The sequence below is a fragment of the Carcharhinus amblyrhynchos genome, chromosome 22 (assembly GCF_965287045.1).
Source record: "Carcharhinus amblyrhynchos chromosome 22, sCarAmb.v2.hapA, whole genome shotgun sequence".
Lineage (NCBI taxonomy): Eukaryota > Metazoa > Chordata > Chondrichthyes > Carcharhiniformes > Carcharhinidae > Carcharhinus > Carcharhinus amblyrhynchos.
The window spans coordinates 28,511,623-28,532,878 of record NC_137345.1 but is presented as its reverse complement, the minus strand read 5'-3'; the positions used below and the strand labels follow the sequence as shown (position 1 = coordinate 28,532,878).

The 21,256-nt window shown below is 42.8% G+C and overlaps 1 protein-coding gene across 1 annotated transcript in view; it reads right to left on the bottom strand.

The window, feature by feature from the left end:
• LOC145357026 (metabotropic glutamate receptor 4-like) overlaps positions 1–21,256 on the bottom strand; it is a 1,215,873-nt gene that overhangs the window by 883,390 nt on the left and 311,227 nt on the right. The window contains exon 3 of the mRNA XM_080210073.1: positions 3,006–3,222. Within this exon, the coding sequence (XP_080066199.1) occupies positions 3,006–3,222 (217 nt within the window). The remainder of the gene's footprint in view (positions 1–3,005; positions 3,223–21,256) is intronic.

Genomic DNA, 21,256 nt, shown 5'->3' with positions numbered 1-21,256 from the left:
TTTTCTTCCCTAAAAAGAGGTGAACCAGATGCTTTGTTTTCCATCAATTGCTTGATCATACAGATCATTTAAGGCAGTACTGTTGAAGCACATCTTTCGCATACAATTCTCTGTGAGTTACTAGAAGCTTTATTCCATCAAGTTCTTGTGGTGAACTTGATTCTCTAAAATGGGCAAGAGCTACTGCCCTGTACTTCATGTTCCTCCCTTTATCTCCATTATTCGTGATTCACATTACCTAGGTTAACCTTTCAATAGATGTGCTGGACCAAGACAATTCTATTGGCAGAATTTTATGCTCCCCTCCAAGGGAAGTGTAAAATTGCATGGTGGGATTCCTCCCAGGAACCCTCCCATCCAAACCCAGAAGCAATTTCACGCTTGAGTGGGCAGGATGCTTTTCCCCATTTCAGGTGGGAAGGGAGGGGCCTCACTCTGAAGGCCCCCTCAGAGTTAGGGTGCCCTACCCCCCCTCGGGGACATTGGAGCTCCACGACTCCCTTCTCCCCCAACCTAATCCCTAATGCCATCCTTATAATTCCACCCAAGGAAATATTTTGTGCTGTCTGCTCAGAAATTCCAGGAATTCCCTCTGCTCTGTTAGCTCCTGTTTATGTGAACAAAGTACACACGGAAAATGGGGAGACAAAACTGTATATTACGAACCTTAATTTTCTACTTTCACCCTCCATCACCTCTCCCAATAAGGGCAGGATAGACTCAGCAAGCCACCTGCTTTCCATGCATGATTTAATTCTCAAGCAGTGGACAGGAGTTAGACTAGTAATAAACCCTGGAGCAAGAGCTCAAGTCAAAGTATGGAGAGAAAAGGCTTAGTTGTGACCTTCTTTCAATTTGGTTCCGAGGGATGGACTTTTTATCCAATTCACTGGACGCAGTGAGACAGAGACATATCCAACCTGCCCACGTGAAAATTAATGGAGACATTGACAATCAGCAGAAGGTGTCTTGGGATTGTTCTCCCCACATATTGATCCATCAACTGTCCTGTGCTGTTTCGGAAATTGAACTGTTAATGCACGCTGGAAATGCAACAGTCAGGATGCAGTTGAGAATAAGATGGTGATGTGATGTCATCTGCAATAATGTCCATCACTTAACTCCTCTGTGCATCAGTTTCAGGACCCACTGGGGATAAAAGAAGCAGATTGAGCTTTCAATTTCAGTGGAGGGTTTTGGATGGTTCCAAAATTAAATGTCTGTGATAGTGAAAAAGTGAAATACTTTGCAACTTCTAAGAATGCAGCCACACACTTTGAGAATTTGTTTTGATTGTAAGTCAATGTTTTAGGAAGACTTACAAAATTTCACTCAATACATGAAGGATTTGTAAGAAGAATGGTCACAGATTTTTAAGACCATCAATTCAATTTCTTTCACTTGTTATCTCTTTTCTCTGGTCCCCAGCCTCAAACTTACTCTGGTCTTAAAGTTTCTTTCCTCATTTTGCCCCAACATCCCCTCCATTTTGTCCTTGTGCCAAGCTCTCTCCTTCTCTTTTACAATAATAATATTGATTGCTTCCATTTTGATATCCATTTTCAATGTCTCCAAACCACTGTGAACAGAAATACCAAGAAACAGTCTTCTCCAAACGGGCTTGATTGGATCTATAATCGCAGTATTCAGTAGAATATCAACAAGTGTGAAATAAGTCTTTAAAAATATTACAGAAATAGGTTCTGTTATCTCATCTGTGATCATGTATTGCTCCCAGCAAGTAAATTAATGAGTTTTTCTGTGGTCTTGTTCTCTCAGGTTAACACATGCCAAACTTAGGCTGTTGATGAAAGCTCTACAAGAAAAAAAGCCTCCACCAATATCTGAAAATATTAATCTTTGTTGATTCACAAGATTAGTCTGTCAATGGTACGATTTTCAACAGCATGTAAAGATTTGCTTAAAGCAATGCAATTGGGAAACATTACATGTGTACTCAGGATTATTCTAGCACCATTTTCATTCATGCTTGAACTGAGCGACTGATTTTTTTTTATATCCCTTAATGAATAGAAACATTTATTGTGCATTATTCTCTCAATGTCCTGGTGTTGCAACAGATAAAAAGTCTTCCCTTTCTCCATGACCTGAGTTGTATTCGCAACAATAAAAATATCAGCAACACAAGGTACAATAATGTACATATCATTATATTATACTTTTCTAAATCAGCATTCTAATACAAGGTATCATGGTCCATAAAACTGTAATATCTTACAACACACAAACAAATCCGAATTTATGTAAAGCCTGCAATGTCACTTGTATTAATGCTAGTAGTCAAAATAGGTACAGCTTATGCAATCCTAAAACTGTTTATCCAATTACTACCTTCTTTCAGTATTCTGCCAAGAGTTCTTAATATCAACTAAGAACAATTCACTCATAAAATCTTAGTAATTCAAAGGGGAACCACTGGAATATGCAGATCATTTGTCCCTGGCTCCACAGATTAGTTGTCTGTTGCTATTGCCCCAATAAGTGTATTTTCTGGCATTTAGTATTAGGCCACATTTGTGGTACCAAGGAGTCACAATTCTGCATGAAATTGCTCAGAAAAGAAAGACTTCTATTCCTTATTTTGAATGGCTTTCACAATGTCCAGAATCAACTTACCAAGATTGCTGAAGTTCACTTGAAGCTATGCCTCACAAAACTATGGTTTTCAAAGCCAGCCAAGTCCTTCCTGTTATTGCAATGGTAAGAGCATAATATGCTTGGATAAATGCAATAGATTTACTTCATTGTATCTGCTATTGTATTTTCTACTATGACATTGATTGTCAGTTCACACTTTTGTTATATTTTATTTTGTTTTTAATTGGTCTTTTGACAGAGAAAGCTGATGAACCTGCACAAGTCTTTAACAGCAAAACAAAGGCTTATCTGCTTAATCGAAAATTGCCTCATGATCAACTTTCCTTGATCCACTTACAGCCATTTAGTTACCGCACTCATGAAAATAAATGCTGAGTAATACTGACCGTCTTCCCGAGATTTCTGTATGAAGGCTTCTACTCCACTCTCTCCGTAGCTTCCTTCCGAGGCAAGAGTAGAGACATAATTCCATCGTAACGCTTTGACAATATCAACCATGGCTTGTGTTTGGAAGGTGTCGGATGGGACCACACGGGAGAAAAAGTCATACCTGCTGTTATCACTCAGCTCTGGGGCTGTAGATGCATAGCTTATCTGAGGAATCTGCAATACAAAGAACAATGTGTAAAAACATCATGTTTTTTGAATGATTCTTTTGACATTTTCCCCCTCAACGTAAATAAAAATTATACAGTACATGTTGCTTTGTTGTAAACACTCAAGTGAAGTTTGTCCTTTCTGAAGTATGGGGGCACTTTTCCCTTCTTGGTGTCCATATAAATGTCAATCCTAGACTGAAGAAAAGAATGAATAGAGATCCATCTATTTTATGAGATCAAGGTGCCTTACACACTCCTCAGAATGACTTGTTCACCTTAAATCAGCAAACGTTTCTGCCTGGGAATTCTATATCTTGAATAGCAACATGGTATAAATGCAAATTAAAATTAAAAATAAAACAAATGAGCCACAAGGTGCCAAAAAAGGCAAGATTTAAATAATAGTAATGGAGCCAGAAAGATTGGAAGTGGTACCCAGAGCCACACAAATCAATTCGGGACTTCTGCCACCCCAATCTTCCGCTCACCTCCAGAGAATGCCAACTCACACTCCTTAATTATCTTGTTGCTCAGTAGGCAGCCTTTTGCAGGGGAAGCAGTGGCATAGTGGTATTGTCACCGGACTAATAATGGAGAAGCCCAGGCTTATGCTCTGGGCCACAGGTTCAAATCCCGCCATTTGAACCTGTGATGGAATCTAAATTCAATTAATAAATCTGCAATTAAAATCTAGTCTAATAGGGAGCATGAAACATTGTAATTATCATTAAAAAAAAACTCTATCTGCTTCACAAATGCCCTTCTATATGTCTATGTGGTTCTGTCTACATGTGTCTTCAGACCTACATCTATATGATTGACTCTTAAATGGCCTCTGAAATGGCTGAGTAAGATCATCAGTTGTATTACATGACTATCAAGTCTAAAAGGAATGAAAACGGACAGACCCCCAGCATTGACCTCAGTACAAAAAGCGACAATGGCACGCCCAACAGTGTCAACCTGTAAAGTCCTCCTCTGAAGCCAATTTTGCGACAGTAGTATCACAGATGAGCAAATCAACAGCCTGCTATAGTCATACTCATGTAATTATACATTACAATGTCCAGTTAGATCCAGTTGCCCTGGAAATCCTCAACATCAACTCCAGATCCCAGAAAGCCTGATGGCATCAAACATGTGATCTGAAGTTGAATCTCCTACTGGGTATCACATACTGTTCCCCCTCAGCTAATGATTCTGCATTGAAGGTGGCAAGAAAACAGAATGTAATCTAGGTAGGGAACTTCACCAAGAGTAGTTCAGTAGCACCACCACTGACTGAGTTGGCTGGGTCCCAATGCTCAGGTTGGGTTATGCCAAGGTCAGTCAGCCCTTAACCTCATTATTGCCTTGACCCAAAGTTGGAGAGAAGAGCTAGACTCGGGAAGTTGAGAGTGATTGCAATTGACATCAAATTAATTTTGGAAGACCTCGGAGAATTTATATAGCAGCCCAGAAAATTTTCATCTCGTGGATTTGATATCTTTAACCAATAAACCTGCTTAAGCCAATCATGTCTTATTAAACAAGGCCGATGCCCCTTAACTGCCAAAACAGGTCACCATACCATATGGTCCTGTAGGACGCCATGACTGTTGCTGCCCTTAAAGTCTTCAGTGTCTCTCTGGTGTAGGTAGACCATTAAACTCCTGAGTCGTTTAATCTCAATGGTCTGAAACCCTTGGGCAAATATTAAAATGCTTGCTTCCTGACAGTAGCCACAGTCCGTGTGTTGACTTCCATTTTAAGATGTCTGCCATTTGCCATCACTCCATAGGGGACATTTACCCATTTGGGCATGGGTTTAGGGTAAATGATTTGGGTTCCTTGTTGAGCTCCTCGTTCAATTTCTTCACAAGAGGTAAACAACCCATTGCGTTTTGTACATTCTGTCCCAGCAGTTTAACCCTACATCACACTTGGAAATGAACCCTTTTGTTGTATCTAAAGGACACATGGGTGGTGACTTTACCAAAAGAATTCAAAGTTCAGAACGTGGGAGAATGTCAGGTCCATTTTTCTGCGAGGCCCGGAACAATCCACAGGACTCTGCCACCACCGGAATAATCCCACCCACCTCCCCCCCCGCCCCCAACAGCTCCACACTTTCAACAGCCAAACTGATCGCCACCCTCCCGAACTACCCCTCCCCCCATTGCTCGCTGTGCAGAGTGGCAGCAGTCCCCCAACTCCCGTTGATGGGGGAAACCATACGCGATCCTTGCTGAACAGAACCTCTCCCCGCATGGCCACACATGCCATGATGTCAACCCAGATGGTTCTGTCCCTAATCACATCTAAAATAAATCTAAATAATTAATTTAACCTCACGGCGGAAACGGCTGACTGCACTGGATATTCGGTGCCGGAAAGATTGCGAGAGCTGAGAAATCGGGCACAAACCTGATTTCTCCGCTCTCTCGCCATCTTACTGTGAGGCATTGACATTGTGAGGCACTATGGTAAGATCACCCCCATAGTTTTTACATTGGCGGGCTTCTTGGAAGTGATTTCCACACCAACAACAGGCTTCTGCTCTCAATGTTCTATAACTTTTATCAGAATCTCACTCGGGTTGGCTGTTGCAACAGTTGTTTCCCGCCATAAGCGGTTTACTTCATGTCTTGCAATTTGTTCACACCCTGTTCTGCACATTCGGTCTAGCTCCACCGCTTTTTTTCTAGAGAAATTTTGCTCTTTCCCAACAACTTATTTTGTGTAAGCAGGCTGTTTATATCACAGAGCAAATGGTCTCTCAACGCTTCTCTTAAAGCTGGGCCAAACTCTCATGCTCTGCTAGTCCTCTCAACCTGAGACTGTATCTCACAATAAGGGTTTGGAGGTTGAAATAGTTCTTAATTAGCTCAATTATCTGGACACAAGGCTAGGTTGTCTGGAGCATCAAAATGTTAAATTTTTGATTTGATTTATTATTGTCATATATATTTGCATACAGTGAAAAGTATTGTTTCTTGTGTGCTATACAGACAAAGCATACCGTTCATAGAGCAGGAAATGAGAAAGTGCAGAAAGTAACATTACAGTCATAGTTAGGATGTAGAGAAAGATCAACTTAATGCAAGGTAATCGCCAAATCTCGAAGAAATTGAATTAAAGTATTGTTAGAGAGTTTAAAAGAGCTAGAATGAAGTTTTAGAAGCATCAAATGAGAATAAAGATGGAACTTTGTAAGCCTGCAGGCCACATACTGTGAACAGAATAACCTTCCACTTTTCTTCCGTTCTTATCTCATTTGCTACAAAAGTATAACATAGTCTCTCGAAATACTGGCTGCAGTTTTCTACCTTGGGGTCGAACTGTTCTAATTTCCCAGTTAAAGGCATTTTAACAAGCACCTGTACCTTTCTTTTCCTTATCTTTGACGCTCTAACTGTGCACTGCAATCACTAAGGAACTTGGAAAATATTTCCTCGTTGTAATAAATTGAAGGCGACTTTATGAGGCTTCAGAGCACAAAGACTTTATTGCTAAAGCAACAAATAACAATGTATACAAATAGGGTTTGACAAGATAATTGTGCAGCTGTACACAGCTTGTCTCTGACTCCAACTGCCAATCCTCCCTGACCCAGGATACGCCCCCTTGCACATGATTGACTCAGCTTCCCATCACAACATGACATCAGGTCTGACCCGACACATGGCCCTCAGGGAACACCCTCTTAAAAGGGGCCACATTACCACACAATGTTTGATTAATGACCGTTCCTCAATTATAACTTCAGAAGTGGGATGTATGGATAATGCTAACAACTTTGCAGATACTGAAGCAGTCCATGTGCGTACGCATTAAGACCTGGACAACATTCAGGCTTGGACTGACAAGTGTCAAATAACATCTGTGCCACAAGATTGCCAGAAAACAACCATCTTTAACAAGAGAGAAATCTCCCCTTGACGTTCAATGGCAATACCACCACTGAATCCCTCAGTATCAATATTCTGGGAGTTACTATTGACAGAAGCTGAGCTGGACCAACCATGTAAATAATATGGTTATAACAGCAGGTCAGAGGCTGGGAATTCTGCAATGAGTAACTCATCTCTTGACTCCCCAAAGCCTGTTCATCATCCACAAGGTACAAGTCAGGAATGTGATGGAATACTCTCCACTTGCCTGGATGAGTGTAAAGCCAACAACAGTCAAGAAGCTCAATACCAACCAAGACAAAGCTTGGATTTATTCAATAAACTTATATTTTGCAAGTCCCTTAGTTATCACAGTGCACAGCTAGAGGAGGAAGAGACTGGAGCATCAAACATAAGCAAGAGCAAGGTACAGTTGCAGTGTTAAAATGTCTTTAATCAGGAAATTAAAACAATTTGACCCTGAAGTAGAAAACTGGAGCCAGCATATTGCAAGGCTGCTTGACCGGTACCGAATCCACCACGTTAAGCTTTAACTCTCTCCACCACTGACACACAGTGGCAGCATTGTGTAACATTTACGAGATCTACCAGAGCAACTCACCAAGGCTCCTTCAATAGCACCATCCAAACCAACAACTTCTACAATCTAGGAGGACAAAGGAACAGATGATAGAAACACTACCACCCCCAAGTTCCTTGGTGCCCACCATCCTGAGAGTTGATCGAGAATTCATCCCACTGATTCTGATTCCTGCTGTCATTTTATGCTCAATTGAGCATTGATTGTTAGCAGGCAGGATTTCTGTACGCCCATGGACTGAAGTCCTACCTTGGGTAGCTATCTGCCAATTATATTGGCCATCAGCTCCCCAACTTCTCCAGGTACAACACTGCAGTGGCAAAAAGAGGTACTGCAGTGTTGTGTCTGAGCGAAGTTCCAGTCTGCACTTCAGCTAAGTTTCAAATGTCCCAGGAGTGACAGGCTGGGTCATTCCCTGGGGGTCAGGACAGAAGCAACCTGGGTGTCGGAGAATAGGCTGGGAAAGGGAGGGAGAAATGGAACTTGCAGGTCCCTGAGGGGTTTAGTATCCCAAATCTGAAGGCCCCTTCAGATCAAGGTGGACCAGATACTGGGCAAGACGACAGCTCAGTGACTATCACTGATTGCTGTGCAGACACATGGATTTGGGCCGGTGTCTGTGGGAGTTTGCGCATTCTCCCCGTGCTTGCGTGGGTTTTCTCCGGGTGCTCCGGTTTCCTCCCACACCCCAAAGATGTGCTGTTAGGCTGATTGGCAGTAATAAATTGTCCCTGAATCAGTTTCCCTCAATCTGGATGGCCATAAAACATTAGGCAGGGATTGTGGGTGGAGGGGGGACTGGTAGTGTTGGGGTGGCAGCGCGGGCACGTTGGGCCAGGGGGCCTGTTTCCCGGGCTGTTTTTGTTCTTTGTTCTCCTCCACCCCTGGCTCTTTCCCCATCCAAGATCGAGATAAGCTTCTCTGTTTGGCAGCCTACTCCAACTGGCACCCGCCAATGTCAGAACAGTGACTGGGCGTGAGTGACCACTTCAGGGCCTTAATAGGGGCATGGATGGCCTTCCTGTCTGTGGCCCTGCTCCCCCTCCTGTGAAATTGTGTCTGTGTTTGTGGTGGATGGGATCATGGCTGGGTGGGATCCCAGAGAGAATCTCTTCCATGCAATCTTACACTCTCCCACCAGGGCAGGTGCAGTGGGAGAGCATAAAATTCTGGCCATGGACTGTAGCAATTCAAAAAGGTGGCAGACCACCATCCAATTAGGGATGGGTAATAAATGCTGGTTTTGCTAGTGACACCTACATGCCAAGAAAGAACTTAAAAAATTCCACTGAAAGCAACAGTTCTAAATAGCTGAAGGTGAGGGTTTGACATGATTCCCACCTTCCAACCAGTCAGCTAACACATGCTGGTAGTCAGTTACTTAATCATCTAAAAATCTAGCCCCATGTTCATTAAAACATTGCTGATTAAGCCTAAGGATTTAACCACAAATTTGTCCCATTTTGTAGCTTTGTACAGTGTGTAATGGGCTGTGGATGTTCAATTTCCTTATTTCTTAAGGACTGAAAAAGATATTGGTGAGCTGAGAGGAATGGGGGGCGTAGGAGGTAGAATCAAATAAAAGGTACAGAGACAAAAAAAATCAGACTTTACAGGAATCACTGCAGAATAATTAAAAGGTTGGGCAAATGTTCATTGAAAAACTTGAATAATGAGAGGCTTGAAGCATTCCCTATCAACCGGCAACAGGAAACCTCAAGGGTGATTAATTGGGATTCTCGAAAGCACAGCGGCACCTTTTATCGCAAGGTATTCAAGTCAAGAGCTAGTGGGGCTTTAATTAAACTCTGCATTTTATCTGCTGCTTTTGATCTTCTGTCATCTGCCTGTAGAGCAAAGTTTTGAGACCTTCCCAGCATTTCGCCAAGCTGAAGGTACAGTCTGTCAGACAGACTGACCCATTTTCAACATCAGTAATAGCTCCTCTTAGATATTTGCAATGATTTGCTGAATTTAATAATTTGATGTGATAATGAGAGAGCAGATTTTGTTGCACACTGTTCACACCCACTCAAAGCATTCCGCACATCTCAGCATGGCAATGTCCTTTTTTTTAAACTACACTACACAATGCATTTGGCATTTGCTTCTTTGAAACTTATTGCTACTAATGCTAGAAATTCCTGTGCGTTCTTCACAGCTTCTATCACATGAGAAAGGGTTTTGAATGCACAAAGCATAATATGGTGACATACATCCAGCAGAGTTTTACTGCTCTTTAATTAAAGGAACAGCAAGGCTTTGTTGAAATAATTCAAATTCTAATGGCTTCCAGTCTCTTAGGTTTATCTCAGAACCAAAAATGTGAGCTGTCTAAGGTGTGTGGCAAGTTAGATACTCTTAGAAGGTTGATTCCCTCTATTGAACTGAAAAATAAAAAATGATAACCTTGCTGTTAATAGGAGTCATTCTTCAGGTTGACGGAATGAACTGACCCATCTTTTTGCCCTGTTCCTGACTTGTTATAGCAGTGTTTGAATTTAATAAAACTGTGTATAGCTTGATGCAAAAAAGGGATTATCCTTTAAAACAGAGATGAGGAGGAATTTCTGCAGCCAGAGAGTGGTGAATCTATGGAACCTTTTGCCACAGAAGGCTGTGGAGGCCAGGTCATTGAGTGTCTTTATGACAGAGATAGATAGGTTCTTGATTAATAAGGGGATCAGGGATTATGGGGAAAAGGCAAGAGAATGGGGATGAGAAAAATATCAGCCATAATTGAATGGCAGAGCAGACTCAATGTGCCAAGTGGCCTAATTCTGCTCCTATGTCTTTTGTCTTATATCTTAAACAGGCCAGCCAGTTTCCTTAAGTCAACAAGTAAGGAGATAGTTTTATAGCTAAAACTCACTCAGGTAAAGGCACAGAAGTTATTAATAAAAGGTACAAATACATCCAACCACCCACTAATGCAAAAACAACACACATACAATCCCCTCCAACATGCACAAACAGTAATAACATTCTGCAGAGTGTCAGGTCCTAACAAATTAGCCAAGTGACAAGCAAATTCAGAAAGTAATATTCATGCATTGTCCAAATGTTTGTTTACTACTAAATGGTTCCGGTCCACAGTCACTCACTATTTCTCATTGAAGACAATAGTGTTGATTCGGAATTCTCCTTTAAGAGCTCTCAGTTTGCAGCAATGAGGTCTTCTGGTGTGTTTTTCAAATTGCAAATGGCTCAGCTTTGATGAGCAAGATTTCACAAGAAATGGAACTGGGGTACAGATTTTGCCCCTGGGGCAGTCTTTTCCCAACAATTCAAAAATTCAGAATCAACCCAAGAGTTGCATCACTTGACCTCTGAGTGCTTTGTTGACTCTCTGTCTCCATAAAACAGCTGGTGTCTTTTGCAACTCTAATATAATAGCCATTGTGAGTCATAATTCTTTGTTAAGGAAAAATGTTCTTTTCAAACATGGACTAAGGAGCTGAATTCAAGAGGTGAGATGAGAGTTTCTTTGACATCAAAGCAGCATTTGACTGAGTGTGGCATTAAGAGTCCTGGGAAAACTGGAGTCAATGGGAAACGGGGCAGGGCAGGATGAGGGGGCGAAATTACTTCACTGTTGGAGTTTAATCATCATTGACATTAACACGATACTGCAACAGAATTCCTCTGGGTAGTGTCCGAGGGCCAAACATGTTCAGCTTCTTCATCGAAGACTTTCCTGCCATTGGAAAGTCAAAAATGATAGTGTTCGCTGATGTTTGCACAATGTTCAGCACTATTAACTACTCCTCAGATATTGAACCCCATATGTAGCAAGAAAACATTCAGTTTTTTTTTGTATATTGACAAGTAACATCTGCACCACGTGTGCTAGGCAATGACTATGTCCAACAAGAGAGAATCTACCCATTTTCACTTGGCATTCAATAGCATGAGCATTGTGAATTCCACACTATCAATATACTAGGAGCTACCATTGACCAGAAATTGAACTTTATCAGCTGTATAAATAATGTGGATATAAGAACAAATCAGATGCTGGAAACTCATCTCCCAACTCCAAAAAGCCTGTCCACTATCTACAAGGGATAAGTCAAGAATGTGACAGAATGCTCTCACTTATTTGGATGAATGCAGCTCCAACCATTTTCAAGCAGCTCAACACCACCAGGACAAAGCAGCCTGTTTGACCTGTACACCATCCATCAACTACTAATTAATGCAAGGTGACAGAAGCATGTACTCCAAAAAGCCTGTCCACTATCTACAAGGGATAAGTCAAGAATGTGACAGAATGCTCTCACTTATTTGGATGAATGCAGCTCCAACCATTTTCAAGCAGCTCAACACCACCAGGACAAAGCAGCCTGTTTGACCTGTACACCATCCATCAACTACTAATTAATGCATGGTGACAGAAGCATGTACTACATGCAAGATACTCTGCAACAACTCACCAAGGGCCCCCCTCCCCCCCGCAACATCTTGCAATCTCTACCACCTAGAAAGACAAGGACAGGATGCCACTAGCTGCAAGTTCTCCTCCAATGACAAACCATTCTGACTTGAAACTTCATCTTGGAAAGATGGACACGTGTTAAAGCTTTCATCTTGTACGCCTCACATTAGGACAAATGCTAGAATGCCAAATTTCAATCAACCACAACAATATATTGCAAAAGGTTGCTACTTGGTTGACAAGTATATGCTGATTGCCTGAAATGCTGCCTTGGAGAAAGTGAGAGGGAATTATAGAATCCCCAAGCTCCCAGTTACTCAAAAAAAAGATGCACAGTTTGAACATATTCTTTTTGTCTGCAGGGAATGGGCCCCTGCATATGAATGGATGTCACTTCCAGTAAGTATAAATGAGTCATGTTATGTTCTCGACTGATTATCTTAAATTTGTTGTTCGTGTAGCTATTAGTGCACTCAAGATTGTACAGCCAGTGCTGCCCAATCATGAAATCACATCTAACAATAGATGTTTTGTATTTCGTGGGCGGCACAGTGGCACAGTTGCCTCACTGCGCCAGGGACCCGGATTCAATTCTAGCCTCGGATCACTGTGAGTATGGAGTTTGTACTTTCTCTCTATGTCTGCCTGGGTGCTCTGGTTTCCTCCCACAGTCCAAAGATGTGCAGGCTAGTTTGATTGGCTGTGCTAAATTGACCCCAGGGTCAAGGGGATTAGCAGGGTAAATGAGGATTATGGGAATAGGGCCTGGGTGGGATTGTGGTCAGGGTAGACTCGATGGGCTTCCTTCTGCACTGTAGGGATTCTATGATGGTTCTGTAAGTGCAGGCTGGTTCAGTGCTGTCCATACCCTGCCAATTCAGAATAACTGATCTCTTCCCTTCTCTTCATAGTCTAGCTTGTTTCAATGCCAATGCTAAATGAATGAACTGTGTTTCTCCATCAACCTACTGTACTGTTTTCCTTTATGATTATAAAATCAGTACAACCTTTGCTTTATTGGTCTTCATTTGACTTCGATCATGGAGTTTCACAATGCCAGATTGTGGCTGTGTTTTTAAAATTTATGATCGTGGCATTCTTTGATAAATTCTTTGATTGTTTTGGTGCAGGCTCGATGGGCCAAATGGCCTCGTGTAGGGCTGCGATGATTCTATTCTATGAATCTATTCTTCAACATGCATTTATTTCTTCAGTGAATATTTGTAATGCAATTCAATAAAAATAGTAACTGGGATCATGATACAAATTTGAAAGTAAAAAGAGTATTTAAAAGAAATAGCTTAATAGGGAATCACATTAAATGGAGTATTGTCATCCTCCAGAAATTTATCTTGCTTTTTTTTGGTCTGTTCATGGAACATGAACATCACTGGCAAGATCAGCATTTGTTGCACATCCCTAATTGCTCTTGAGAAATGGTCTGTAACCAGGCACATTGGATAATTTGGGTTTAGAATTAAAATAGCTGCGGGCCTGATGGCTTCTGGTGCCAGCGTGAGTTGGTCTTCTCTTATTCCCTGCCTATTTGGAAAGCAATCCTGGTTAAATTCCACCCACCACCACTTCAATTGCAAATGTGAAACAATCTTTTGAGAAAAAGAAACAACTCAGTCAGTAGACTGAAGCCTGAAATCTGCGGTCTCAAATGACCTGCAGTTTACTAAACATCTACAAGGAGCTACAATTACCTGACATGTCTATTTCCACCACTTTCCGATAGCTATTAACTGGACCTGAAGGTGAGGGCAGGTTGACAGCTAAACATCAAAAGCCTGCCTCAGACTTGGAGCTGTTTTGGTGGCGTGATAAACATCTGCATTTTTACCACACCTCATTGTGCATGGACATTGCCAGTTTAAATAATTTCAAATTATTGTAGCTCCAAGGATGCAAACATAAAAGATGCATTTGTAGTCTAAATAAAATTCCAGGTAGCCATTAACTTTTGTCTGTTTCTTGTCTCCTTTTAAACTCACAAGTCAATTCACAGTTGGGGATTAAACAGAACAATGCTGTGTTGTCACTATCTTTCTTATCTTTAAAGCTTGGGTTTGAATGAAAGCCAGGAAGATAGAATAAATCCTAATTTCCCTGGCAGTTAAGTAGTGAATCTAGTCTCTCTGCTATCTCAGCCCAATTTGCAGTGGACACAAGCTGACAGCACAAAACTGTCCAGAAATGGTTGTTAATTGGCATTACTCTCAACAGTCTCAATGAGACCAAGGAAAGGGTAGCTGTCACGTTAGTGCGGCAATATATTCTCTCCTTTGGTGGAGGATCGAACACTTTTTCAGATCACTGCTGAACATAGAATCCCTACAGTGCAGAAGGAGATCATTTGGCCCATCGAGTCTGCACCGACCACAATCCCACCCAGGCCCTTTTCCCATAACCAAGTGCACTCTCACTCCTGATTTCTTGTCTGGGATGTGTTAAATGTTGTTGCTGGTTACACAGCAAAACAAACGTTCCACTCCTCTCTTAAAAATGTAGTTTTCAAGTTGATGATGCACGCTCACAGACCCTTCCCTCCCCCTTCTCAGTAATTCACCTAATGGATCGATCAACAGAGCGTCAAACACATTCTAATTCACTGAAGACGATGCCACACAGCTCATAAACTTATTGCGTTATTTAGAAGAAGCACTTCAATCATCAATGCTTAAGATAGCTTGATGTATGAAAGGGAGCACCTCCCAACTTTAAATCATGGAATGAATTTGTGAAGCGTGTGACATTCAATGTTCTACTGCATAACAACCTGATAGCATCGAGCACATTTTCAGATAAAAGTCTACACAGATGAGAGGTTGCTTGTACTTAATATCATAAAGCAGCGTCACAAAAATAAAATACACTTGTTTCACGATAAGCGGATCCCCTGCCCATAATTCTGATCCAAGCAAGGAAGCTGGGGAAGATGGAAGGCAGCCCAGTGGCACAGTAGTTAGCACTGCTGCTTCACAGTGCCAGGAACCCAGGTTCAGTTCTGGTCTTGGGTCACTGTCTGTGCGGAGTTTGCATGTCTGCGTGGGTTTCTTCCAGGCGTTGCGGTTTCCTTCCACACTCCAAAGATGTGCAGATCAGGTGAATTGGCCATGCTAAAATTGGCTCTTAGTCTCCCAAGGCGTGTAGGTTAGGGGGAATTAGCAAGGTAAATACGTGGAGTTAGGGGATAGGATTTGGGCAGAATGCTCCATTGGAGAGTCGGTACAGAGTTGATGGCCAAATGGCCTGTTTCTGCCTTTTTAGGAATTCTATAATCCTGGGATCATGAGGGAAAGTTTCTGTGATCCTAGAGGTCAGGAGGGTTAGAGGTGAGTCAAGGAAAATTAGGAAAAGTGAAATCAGATAGGAATGCCCTCATGTTCCCACCTCCATTTGCTTTTTCCACAGGCAACAAACGTGCATGAACCTGTTAGCCATCTACACCTGAAAAGATGCAGCTCAGCAAACCTGGAGTTGTCTACAGACGGCACGGTGGCACAGTGGTGAGTGCTGCTGCCTCACAGCTCCAGGGATCTGGGTTCGATTCTCGGCTTGGGTCACTGTCTGTGTGGAGTTTGCACATTTTCCCCCACCTGTGTGGGTTTCCTCCGGGTGCTCCATTTCCTCCCACATCCAACAGACATGCTGGTTCGGTGCGTTGGCCATGTTAAATTCTCCCCGAGCGTACCTGAACAGGTGCCAGAGTGTGCCGACTCGGAGATTTTCACAGTAACTTCATTGCAGTGTTAACGTAAGCCTACTTGTGGCCCTAATAAATAAACTTTAAACAGGCAGAGGCTTGCACCTACATCATTATGTCATAGCGACTGATGTCATGGATTGTGCTGGTGGGAAAGAAATGTCCAGCAGCTCCATACCTCCCACTCTCTCATCCCAATCACCTCAGCAGCATTCTCAGCTACTGGCTTAGAATCACTCCTGTGAATTGTTTTTGAATCCCTAAACCCACCCACCATCCCTCATCGAACTAGTATCCTCAATCTATTCGTAATTGGACAGCTCTGAGAAGAAATAATCGTAGAATCCCTACTGCGCAAAAGGAGGCCATTCGGCCCACTGATCAGCACTGACCACAATCCCACCCAGGCCCTGTCCCCATAACCCTACTTATTCACTCTGCTAATCCCCCTCATATTATGGGGCAATTTAGCATGGCCAAGCAAACTAATCCGCATATCTTTCTGTACTGTGGGAGGAAACCAGAGGAAGCCCACACAGGCACAGCGAGAATGTGTAAACTCCACACAGACAGTGACCTAAGCCAGGAATCGAACCCAGGTCCCTGGCGCTGTGAGGCAACTGTGCTCACCATTGTGCCGCCCCAGCTGTCTTGCTGCTGTGGTGGTCAGGTTCAGCACCCAGAATGCCATTCTGAAAAAAAAGTAAGGTGGGAAATTGCAACTTAGAATTCAAATCCCCCCCTCCATGGCAGCTTGTCACTCTGAATTCAGCTTCTTTGTAAAGTGGTTAGATGTAAAAGTGACCTTGAACCTGTCAAATTCTTACAAAATTCAAACTAGATCATGTATGTTCTTCACAGAAATAAACTGGTCATTCTTACTTGACCCGACCTGTATGTAACTCTCGTCCCACATTGAAGCCAGTTCTTTTTATTAAAACTTCCAGAGCACGTTCACCACACAATCTATAGCAGTTCATTATCTTGGGCCTCAACCACCTTTAGAGAACCATTAGGGATGGGCAGCGGTAACCCTTTACATCAAGGCCTCATTCGACTGAGTGTTGCATCAAGGTGCCCTAGCCAAACTGGAATCAATGGCTATCAGGGAGCAAACACTCTGCTTGTTGGTGCCATACCTGGTACAAAGGAAGATGGTTGTGGTTGTGGAGGGTCAGTGATCCCAGGGACATCTGTGTAGGAGACCCTCAGGGTGGTGTCCTAGGCCCAGCAATCTTCAGCTGCTTCATCAATGACCCTCCCTCCGTCATAAGGTCAGAAGTGGGGATGTTCGCTGATGAGTGTGCAATGTTCAGCACCATTCATGACTCCTCAGATACTGATGCAGTCCACGTTCAAATGCAACAAGATCTAGACAATATCCAGGTTTGGGCTGACAAGTAGCATGTAACATTCATGCCATTCAAATGGCAGCCAATGACCATCACCAATAAGAGACACTCTAACTACTGCATCTTAACATTCAATGGTGTTACCATCACTGAATCCCCCACTGTCAACATCCTTGGGGTTACCATTGACCAGAAACTCAACTGGACTCACCACATAAACACAGTGGCTATAAAAGCAGGTCAGAGGCTAGGAATACTACAGCTAGTAACTCACCTCCTGACTCCCCAAAGCCTATCCACCATCTACAAGGCACAAGTGAGGAGTGTGATGGAACACTCCCCACTTGCCTGGATGGGTGCAGCTCCAACAACACTCCAGAAACTTGACACCATCCAGGACACCACATCCACAAACATCCACTCCATCCACCACCGGCTCAGTAGATCAGTGTGTACAATCTACAAGATGCACTGCAGCAATTCACCAAAGTTCCTTACACAGCACCTTCCAAACCTACAACCACTTCCATCTAGGAGGACAAGAGCAGCAGATATATGGGAAAACCACCACCTGCAAGTTCCCCTCCAAGCCACTCACCATCCTGACTTGGAAATATTTCACCATTCTTTCGCAGTTGCTGGGTCAAAATCCTGGAATTCCCTCCCTAACGGCATTGTGAGTCAACCCACAGCTGCAGCAATTCAAGAAGGCAGCTCGCCACCACCTTCTTAAGAGCAGCAAGGAATGCGCAATAAATACTGGCCAGCCACAAATGAATAAAAAGAAATAAACATGGGTCTCACTGGAAACATCCACTTTCTGAAAATGAATTTCTTAAAAATCCTGATCTGAACAAACATTTTTCCTGCTGTCTCTGTCTGAAATCAATAGCTGCAACAGTGGTTCACAGCACCAGATCTATGTTCCCAACATTACAAAATAATATTGCATTGGTGCACTTGTACATATCAATGAGCCTTTGTAAGCAAATATCAACGATAACCCACTATGAGCCTTGCTCACAGACAGTGATGATGTAGAGATGCCAGCATTGGATTGGGGTAAACACAGTAAGAAGTCTCACAACACCAGGTTTAAGTTTGAGGCAGCACAGTGGCACTGTGCTTAGTACTACTGCCTCACAGCGCCAGGGTCCCAGGTTCAATTTCAAAACCATGCGCTGTGCGTTGACCCACAATACCGTTAGGGAGGGAATCCCAGGATTTTGGCCCAGCGACTGCGAAAGAACGGTGATATATTTCCAAGTCAGAATGGTGAGTGGCTTGGAGGGGAACTTGCATGTGGTGGAGTTCCCGTATATCTGCTGCTCTTGTTCTTTTAGATGGAAGTGGCTGTGGGTTTGGAAGGTTCTGTGTAAGGAACTTTGTAGATTGTACACACTGAGCTACTGAGCCAGTGATCGAGGGAGTGGATGTGGTGCCAATCAAAGAGGCTAATTTGTCCTGGGTGGTGTCAAGCTTCTGGAGTCTTGTTGGAGCTGCACCCATCCAGGCAAGTGGAGAGTATTCCATCACACTCCTGACTTGTGCCTTGTAGATGGTGGATAGGCTTTGGGGAGTCAGGAGGTGAATTACACGCTGCAGTATTCCTAGCCAGTGACCTGCTGTTATAGCCACTGTGTTTATGTGGTGAGTCCAATGTTATTCCCAGCTCAGTGGAACCAGCTGTGCTAGAGCAATATTAAAGCAGCTGTCATGAAATGGCTATAATGTAATGTGCTTATGTTTTGTAGAATGCCAAGAGAAGGATGGCAGAAAAAAGAGCAGACACCAGGAGAAAGAAAAACAGAAAGGAAATGACAACATATCCTGCAACGAGTTGGCCATTTTACAAGGGAGAGAAGACATTACCCAGGAGAAATGAATGTACAGCACATTAACTGAATGGGGAAGGAAGCAAAAATCAAACATTAAACAAGTGCAGGACTGAAATACAATAACAGCGCAGGACAACAAAAAACATGGCAATTTGACCCTCGATCCCCATCAGACATTGAAGGCCACAGCACTAAACCTTTGAAAGTGGGAGTCAAATTAATTATGTGCTTGTGTGCAATCGAACATCTGTTTCAAATGGGTTGCAATAGGAAGGGTCCAGCTAGTTAAATTGTTCACCTCATTATAAATGCACTCATAACTACAGCTATAATTTGAAAATAAATCTTCAACCTGCAAATGTTATTACCAAGAGAAATGAGTTGATTGCCTCTGCTGCTGATCTGAAAGCGTTTCTTTTTCCCGTGTTCTTTGCTATCTCATGACTTTGATCAGCTACTGCTATCAATATATAAGATCATAGTATCAAAATTTTCAAACAAAAAAGTTGACATCATCTTGTCAAGACCATATAACCACAGTCTAACCTTTCGTTAAACAAACACATTTTAGACTGTACAGAAGATTTTAAGCCCTACCCTCTCCCACAGTGCTTTGTTTCAGACAATAAATATTGTTCTAATTAACTACAATGACTCTAATTATCTTTTATTCTTTTTCTAGGATATAGCCACCTTTCAATTATCGGATATGTTAGAATTTAAAATAGAAAGCACACTCTCATCTATGATGTGGTGATGCCAGCGTTGGACTGGGCTAGGCACAGCAAGAAGTCTCACAACACCAGGTTAAAGTCTGACAGGTTTATTCTTCAGGTGAGGAAGAGGCAGCGCTCCGAAAGCTCGTGACTCCAAATAAACCTGTTGGACTTTAACCTGGTGTTGTGAGACTTCTTACTCTTATCTATATGAGAAGCAGAATTCCACTTGCTTAGATTTGTTGCAACGTGTTGGCTGAGGTTTAGTGCAGAGTCAGTAGGCCCTGCATCAACCAAAAAGTCAGGGGCAAACCTGTCATAGCCTGCCCTGGAAGCCACACACTATTTTACATAGCTCAGTCATGGCTCCCGCTCCTCCGAGGGTGACCCCTCCTAAAGCTGCCAGCAGCTCTTCATTCCAAGTAGCATCCCCAGAGCCAGTAGTCACTGCTAGAACCACAGCAGGTCCCAGACCAGAAATAGCGTTGGAGGCCCACAGGGCTCAGAGTGCCAGCCAAGAAGGCTCCACCGAATGGAGGGAGATTAAGAGAGGAGGTTGTTATTTGGGGAGGCAATGGTGGGCCTTCATACAGGCAAAGAGCTGTTCTGTACCCAATCTGGTGTACACCCCTTGGCTGTTGGGGGCAGCTCTCTGTTTGACACAAAGTTTAAAGATTATTCATTAGTGTCACAAGTAAGCTTAAGTTAACACAGCAATGAAGTTACTGTGAAAATCCCCGAGTCGCCACACTCTGGTGCCTCTTCGGGTACACTGAGGGGGAAGTTAGTATGGCCAATGCACCCAACCAGGACTTCGTTCCCGGAGGAAACCCATGCAGACACAGGGAAAACATGCAGAGTCCACATAGGGAGTGACCTAAGCCAGAAACCAAACCCAGATCCCTGGTGCTGTGAGGCAGCAATGCTAACCTCTGTGCCACTGTGCCACTCTAAGGTGCCACAACAGGATGGGTTCTCACCACCAGGTCTGCAGGCAGGATATATTGGTATTAGAAGGAATACAATGCAGATTCAATAGAATGTTACTGCGGCTGTAAGAGTCACATTGTGAGAAGAGATTACATAAACAAGGCTTATATTTATTGGAACTTCAAAGATGATGGCGTTTTATAGAATGTTGAAAGGAATTGACAAGGTTGATAGAGAGAGGTATTTTCTGTTCTTGGGGAATCTAGGAAAAGGAGACAAAATCAGAACTTGGCTGTTCAGGAAAGTCATTCAGGAGCATGTCTTCATGCACAATCTCTCACAAAGAGCAGCAGACACTAATTCAATCAATAATTCTAAATCTATAATTGCTGACGTCCATTTCTATGCTCCTCATCCCATTAGCCTGAACAAACCTGCCCATCATAGCTGATCCAACATCACTAGCTTTTTTGAAGAGAGAGAGTTGCAGATTTACATTACTCTTTGTGTGGCATCACCCCTGCTTGGCCTGCCAATAGATTTTGGATTATGCCTCTCTTATCCTGGACTTCCCCACTTGAG